This window comes from Oryzias melastigma, linkage group LG18 (genome assembly GCF_002922805.2).
Source record: "Oryzias melastigma strain HK-1 linkage group LG18, ASM292280v2, whole genome shotgun sequence".
NCBI lineage: Eukaryota > Metazoa > Chordata > Actinopteri > Beloniformes > Adrianichthyidae > Oryzias > Oryzias melastigma.
Window position 1 is genome coordinate 16194608 of NC_050529.1, and position 6885 is coordinate 16201492.

Genomic DNA, 6885 nt, shown 5'->3' on the forward strand with positions numbered 1-6885 from the left:
GGGAGGGAAGGGGGTTCCTGAAATCACAGTGTGAAGCTTTTGACATCAGAACGCTCAGTGCCAGGCCAAAGGTGAAGGGCAGGATTGTATTGCATGGGTTGGCTTTGAGCTTAACATGGTTTTAGCAGGGGTTCTCAAATAAATACATTTGGACCAAGAAGCTCCTTGCTGAACACAATCAGAAAAATCCTGCACATTTCTGCCAGTGACATGTCTTTGCATTTGAACGAGCAGAAACACCACACATGGAAGCAGCACTGCAACAGACAGTTCTTCTTCTGACATCACGTTTGAGAAGGGGAAAGATTTTCAAAATAAAATCTGGTATCAGTAAGTAGGCAAAAAGGAAACACCAGTTTATATATATTTATACTTTTATAGTACTTATTGGAGCAGATATTTAATCAGTCAGTGACATGGCAGCAGCTTAATAACATCCATACATGTGCGTAAATCTGAATGTGCTTTCAATCTGAATTCTGTCCCCACTGTGTGTGAATGCGGCACAGATTCAGATTTATCCGGTTTAGTGACAAAAAAAAAGTGCTGATTCAGAACAGGTTTTTGGACCAGATTTACTAAACATTTAGCAGAGTTCTTTCAACTCAAATGTTTCGAAGGAGGAGGAGGTCAAACTCAGGCCATGTTGTTGAGACAAGATATGATCAAAAGGTTTGAAGAAGGTCCATCCTTCACTCTTGTTTGGCAAAACATCCTTTGATATCCGGGATGTAACAGACGGGTCGCTTCCTTTGATCCCAACACATCTGGTGTTCTCCAACACCTGGCATCCGGAAGGATCTTTGTTTTGGGTTTTTCTTTCCTCCCTAGAGGCCGAGAAAACCGAAGACTAGCTTACCCAGCATACACTCCTACTAGCAATGGTTGGGCTGAATATTGGTCGGTCCAAAACAGGAACTATGTTTTGAGCTGCTGCTGTGTGACTGACTGATTAGATATTTGTATCCTCACTTCAGTCAGGTCTGAGCTGCATGAAGTAGATGAGTCATGACGCTGCAATCGGAACGAAACATGACCGAGTAATTCTTCCCAAACCACTCTCCTACAACATGAACATGGTATCAACCAAAAAATAAAAATGTACATTTACTGCTAAAAATTTGGTAATTATTAGTTATTTTGTTTCCTACAATAGGTTGACTTTGTGTTTGGAAAACAACATAAAGGAATCTGATCTGAAATTAGTCTGAAATTCAGATCCATGGATACATTATAAACATTTTCTGGGAAAAGCTCAACTCTTTACAATCACCGATCTTAATAAAAATAGTTTCTAATATTGAGCCAAAAAAAAATCATTAACAAATTGGTTTTAGGGTGACTAGGTGGCCCTAGAATGAGCCCAAATCATTATACCTCCTCCATCGTGCTTCACAGTTGGAGGTCTTTATAATTAATAGGATTCATTGTTTTTGGTCTAAATGTGGTTTCAACAAATTTCATACTAAATTAAAAATATTGATTAAATGATTTTCTTAAAGTACTTCTGTGCATCAATAGATCTTACCAGATAACAGCTAAAATTTGTTGCAAGCGCAAACTTCAAAACTTTAGTTTCACAGTGTTTCTTTAGCTTTAAATCGGTTTATTCTTTATACATTTATAGGTTGAAGTCGAGTAATAGTCAGGAATTTTTTTGTTTTCAGGGAATATATATATTTATATGAAGATGATTGTTTTCACTACAGCTGATCAACCTTAAACAGTTTATTCACTTGCGTATCGTGTGATTCTTCACTATCACCCCCAACTAAAAAATAAAAAAAAAGAAAGTTAAGTAGTAGTGCAACAAGCTTTCAGCCATTTTTTTCTCTCTGAATTAAAAAAAACTAATCAAGTAAATGAGTTTAGAACTCTTCACAATAGGAGGATCATAGCTTCTCCTGTTTTCTGGATGTTCCTTTAGCTAAATCTGTCAACAGTGAAATGCTACACATTGTGTGCTTACAGACTGCCCCCCTTCTGAACCCCTTCACCTTTTTTGGGTTCAAACTCAAAAAATTAGGAGAAGATGGTAAACAGGTGTGAGCCTCCGGGATGATGTAACTCCTCCTTCTACCTGTGCGGGTTCCTGTGGGGTCAAATCAAGGTCAACTTAAAGTGAATGAAATTTGAAGGATAGACATTTAAGTCTTGAGGGAAAAAGAACTTTTGGGGAGAAAAAGTACATTAGAAAAAATATATATTTTGAATTAAAGGGAAATTAAGATATTTTAAAAAGGAAAAATGTCAATTTGATTTCTTTTAACTTGATAGACAATGAAAAATTACTTATATATATATATTCAAAAAATGAAAAATATATTTTTTATTTATGTTTATGTTTTACACTTAAATTTTTCAAAAAAATTGAAAAGATAAAATTGTATGATTTCATATGTTTTAATTAAAAGAAATATTGCAGATTAAAATATATATATATATATATATATATATATATATTAAACTTAAATGAAGTATTAAAAATTGGAAAAAACAGTTGTGAATTTTAAAAAGATTTTAAACTTTAGAGTAATACTAAAATTAACTTTTAACACAAATATGTCTTTTCAATTTGAAAGAAATATTAAAATTTTGAATTAAAATTGTAAATTTAAAACATTTCACACTTGAAAGGAAATACAGTGTTCCTACACTTATTTGCGTTTCTTTACTCACGGTTTCACTTATTCGCAGTTTTTTTATTTTTTTTTTTTAGTCAGGTGACTCTTCCGGTTCGTCACAAAAACTCAGACAACTCAAGACGCCTGTATGAACATTTTACGTCCTATCTCAGAGCGCGGAGGGGGCTACGCTGAGTCCCTGCATGGAGCAATGGCATCAGCTGACTCTGAAGCGGCCAAAACAAATCCTGATATGCTGAAGAAGATAATCACGGAGGATAATTATTATCCAGAGCAGGAGTTTATTATTTGATGAAGGCGGAATCGCGCACTCTTGATTTTAAGATTTTACAGCGAGACAAACTGACGGTCTTAATTTGCGTCATAAAGTTTGCTGTCACTGCAGAACATTTTGGTTCTGAATTAAAAAAACAAAACTATATGTTTAGCAATACTCCAATGTTCTTTAATATTATTTTTTACAAAGCCTGATCAGAAGTGTTTTTGATGAATATGGGCAGGTATCATCCTTCGGCCGCGGGGGTGGGGGGTTCTCTGTATTCGCAGATTCGGCATATTCGCATATTCCAGTTCCTTACTTCCCAAAACAAGGTGGGAATACTGTGTTTAAAATTTTAATCCAATTATAAAAAATTGAAACCTAAACTGTTACCAATTTTTATTTTTATTTTTTTGGTAATAGGTGCTGTTTTGTTTGCCATTGAAATGACATCACCATAAATCCCAACCACTCAAGTCAATCATGTTGCTGTAGCCAATGGGCTCAAAGCCCCGCCCCCACATAAAATTGGTTTGACTGAAAATGAAAATTTAAATTGAAACAGTTAATTGAAGACTGAAGAGAGAGAGAGAGGAACGAAAAACTAAAATTTTAAATGGAAAAAGGGAATTTTATATAAAACGTATTTTTACTCTTGGTGACAGTTTTAGGTTTATCATTTTTTCTTCAAACTTAATTCATTTTTTTCTCAAATTTTAGATTTTTTTTTTATTCACTTTAAGCTGATCCTGGTTCAATACCCCCCAGGTTCCTCTTTGAGGCTCTGAGTGAACTAAAGAAAAAAGGCATTTCTGAAGAATAAGGCTACCAGCCTGAGAGCCGTTTCAAAGGCCCCCAGACCGAGCTACATTCCATCACTGATGGAGATGCTTCATCTCCCGGGTGACGTCCACTTTTCCCCACATCAGTGATAAAACTAACTCTTGCTGTCACTGACGCACACACACACAGACACACGCGCGCACACGCATACTATTCCGCTCTAAAACTTTTATTTTTTCTTCTTAAATAAGCTTTTGATTTTAGAGGAGGAGCGCTTGCTCTTCTCTCCATTGTCACTGGAGTCCTGGGAGGAGGTGCTCTGGAGCTTGTAATCCCTTCCGACGCTCCGGCCCTCCGAGTCCAGCGAGGTAAGAGACGGGTAATGCCCCACGCTGGGCAGCATGCTCGCCGGCAGCTGGCTGTAGCTGTAGGACTTCTCCAGGATGCCGTTGTACACGCCCTTTCCTGTCTGAGGGGCCGCGCCCCCCTGTGGCGGGGGCGCTCTTTGCGACTCGGGCAGGACGCAGGTGAGGTCGGGCGAGCCCCTCTGTGCGAACGGGTGGTGCTCCAGAGCCGGGGAGGGCGAGGTGGAGGGCGGGCTGGACGGGGTGGTGGCCAGCGAGCTGGGCAAGGGCGGAGGGGTGGAGTCCCTGAGACTGCTGCTGCTGCTGCTGCTGGTGGTGTGGGTGGAGGCGGGGGGGTCGGCACTCTGGCCGAACAGCAGCAGCTCCTCCAGGGAGATCTTGCGGTAGGGGGTGTCTGAGCTGGGGGTGCAGGGGGAGTGCAGCTGCTTGCGGCCGCCCATGGAGGAGTTCAGAGAGTCTGTATCGAAGCTGCTCTCCTTAACCAACTCCCTGAGGACATCAGAGGAAAGAAGTTCACTGCTTATTTTTGTTACTTTTTAAGCTTTTTTGACATTTAAATTAACACAAAAATAAAAAGGTTGGCAGAAAAAGTGGAATTTTTAAGCTTTTTTTAAGAATTATTTGTACATTTATTTGTAGTTTTTTTGTTTACTTTTGGTTTTCTAACTTAATAATTGAATAATTGAAACAATCCTGACACTTAGGACTAGACATCCCAGATAAACCCCCCAAAAAGTATTTTTTTTAGCTTAAAAATACATTAAGCTGCATTAACAATAACACAATTAGTACGGTGGGGGCATCCAGTTTCAATTTTAAGCCAATGTACAGACAGTTAGAGGTTCTCCAGCACTCTTCACACTGGCGGAGGCAGCCAGTGTCCATGTTAAGTCAAGGGTACATTCGCAAATTGAGGCGATCTGAAGCCCCGCGGCACGGCTTGAGCGATTAGTGCTGCATGAAGGTCTTGTAGCCTCTCAATTTGAGCTCCAAAACTTGATTTTATTATTATTTTTCTCCTCTCTGGTTGAACAGATTTCAAACTCAGTCACAGAGTCACAGAAACACCATAGAAGCGGCTGTCATCCAGACATCAGAGTGAGATAGAAGCCCCCAGTGACGGAGAAATATTTGATTTTAATAATCTCACAAACCAGTCGTACAGACATTATTACCGATGTTTTTATTGAACTATTCACAATAAATAAACATAACCTTCTCAACTTTCATACACACAATTCCGTGTTAGGCTTAAAACATTGGCTTGTTGCACCTCCCACACGTGGCTGCGGCGAGGAACACTTTTCTTTTACAGCGAATTTCTCGCACGGTGAAAGAGGGGCGGGGCACGTAGAATTGTTGTACGAATTGCGTTCGGTGTGAATGGACCTTTTGAGAATTGGTGGAAAAAAAAAAAAAAAGTTAAATGTCTAAAGACTTAAATACATTTTTTAGAAAGTTTAGGGAAGTCAAGCAAACCAACACCATCCTGTACATTCTTTTATGTATTCTTGTTCTTTGTGTTCAGCAGGCTTTTGAAATGACTTGAATAAAGAGAAAACATCGATTTGATCCCTAAAAATTTTAATGAGACGGCTTGAAGAGAAAAAAGTTTGGACTAAACCATCCTAATGGAGGTAGAGCAGGGTTGATAAAATCGATAAAGCTTAACAGATCAATAATCAATCCATAAAAGTAGAGATTGATCTAACAAATAATGGTAAAGTCCGTTAGCTTGATGCTAACGTTTAATGGAATTTCCTATAGGACGGCTAATGCTAACGTTCGGTCGACCTAAACATACATTACTGACTAAATGAACTTACAGGCTTAAATTTAAGGGAACATTTCTTAAAATAACCATTTGTGGTCTAAAAAAATACAGTTTTTTGCTCATAATTTATTTTTCTGGAATAATGTGTAATCCATTAGTGCAATCGCCCCCTAGTGGCCAAACTGAAACACCCTCCAGGAGAGGCACAAGACTGTTAACAATGTTAATGATCTGAATATTTGTTAAAACTTGTAATTATTTTTAGTTTTTTGCATTTAATTTTAAATCTATGGTAAAAAAAAAAGTTAAAAAGTGGTATCATTTGATAGAGACACTTGGGCTTCCAGTTAACCAATCAACAGACGCTTACCCCTTCCTATCCAGGCTGAACACGATGTGGTCGTCCTCTACTTCAGAGCGATAAGACAAAGAAGATCCGGCCATGGACAGCAGGTCTGGGTCTGGAGACATCAGAGAGGTCTGTGGGGAGCTCAGCAGGCTCCGGCGAGAGCGGCAGAGGCTGCTGCTGCGCGCCAGCGGGGCGCGAATGGAGGCTGCAAAAACAATCAGGAAAAGGTAAAAACCCCAAAATGCCCAGCAGGTGGCAGTGGAGAGGCAATACTTGCAGTAAGCAACCAACAGACTAAACAACTAAAAGAATGTGAATATCGTAATAAAAAAAGGATAGATATTTTGTTCACCAAGTTTATTAAAGTTGATTAGTTTTGTTTTGATGAAGGGATAATTCTACGGTGGCCCTGAAGTGCAAATGACTCAATGCAAAAACATTTTAAAGGTCACAAGGACAATTAAGAAAGCAAATATCTAAAAAAGCAGCATCAAATTTTATAAAACAAAATTTCAAAACAAAAATAGGTAACATTTTATAATAATATTTCCTAAGAAGCTTTTTGAACACATTAACAAACATTATTAATGTGTTAGTGAGACATTTAGTGGAACAAATAAGGTTTATTAATATACTTAGTAAGATTTAATAACATCTAAAGTGAGAGAATTGTCAACAAAGGCCAAATTAATAAATTGCTGGCTGCTTTC

At 38.3% G+C, this 6885-nt stretch overlaps 1 protein-coding gene across 2 annotated transcripts in view; it reads right to left on the reverse strand.

The window, feature by feature from the left end:
* Window positions 1-2697: 2697 nt before the first annotated feature.
* stim2b (stromal interaction molecule 2b) overlaps window positions 2698-6885 on the reverse strand; it is a 59058-nt gene continuing 54870 nt past the window's right edge. For both annotated transcript variants that reach the window (XM_036216603.1, XM_024288754.2), the window contains 2 exons: window positions 6197-6380; window positions 2698-4541 (listed from right to left, as the gene is read on the reverse strand). In XM_036216603.1, the coding sequence (XP_036072496.1) occupies window positions 3917-4541; window positions 6197-6380 (809 nt within the window). In that variant the 3' untranslated portion in view covers window positions 2698-3916. The remainder of the gene's footprint in view (window positions 4542-6196; window positions 6381-6885) is intronic.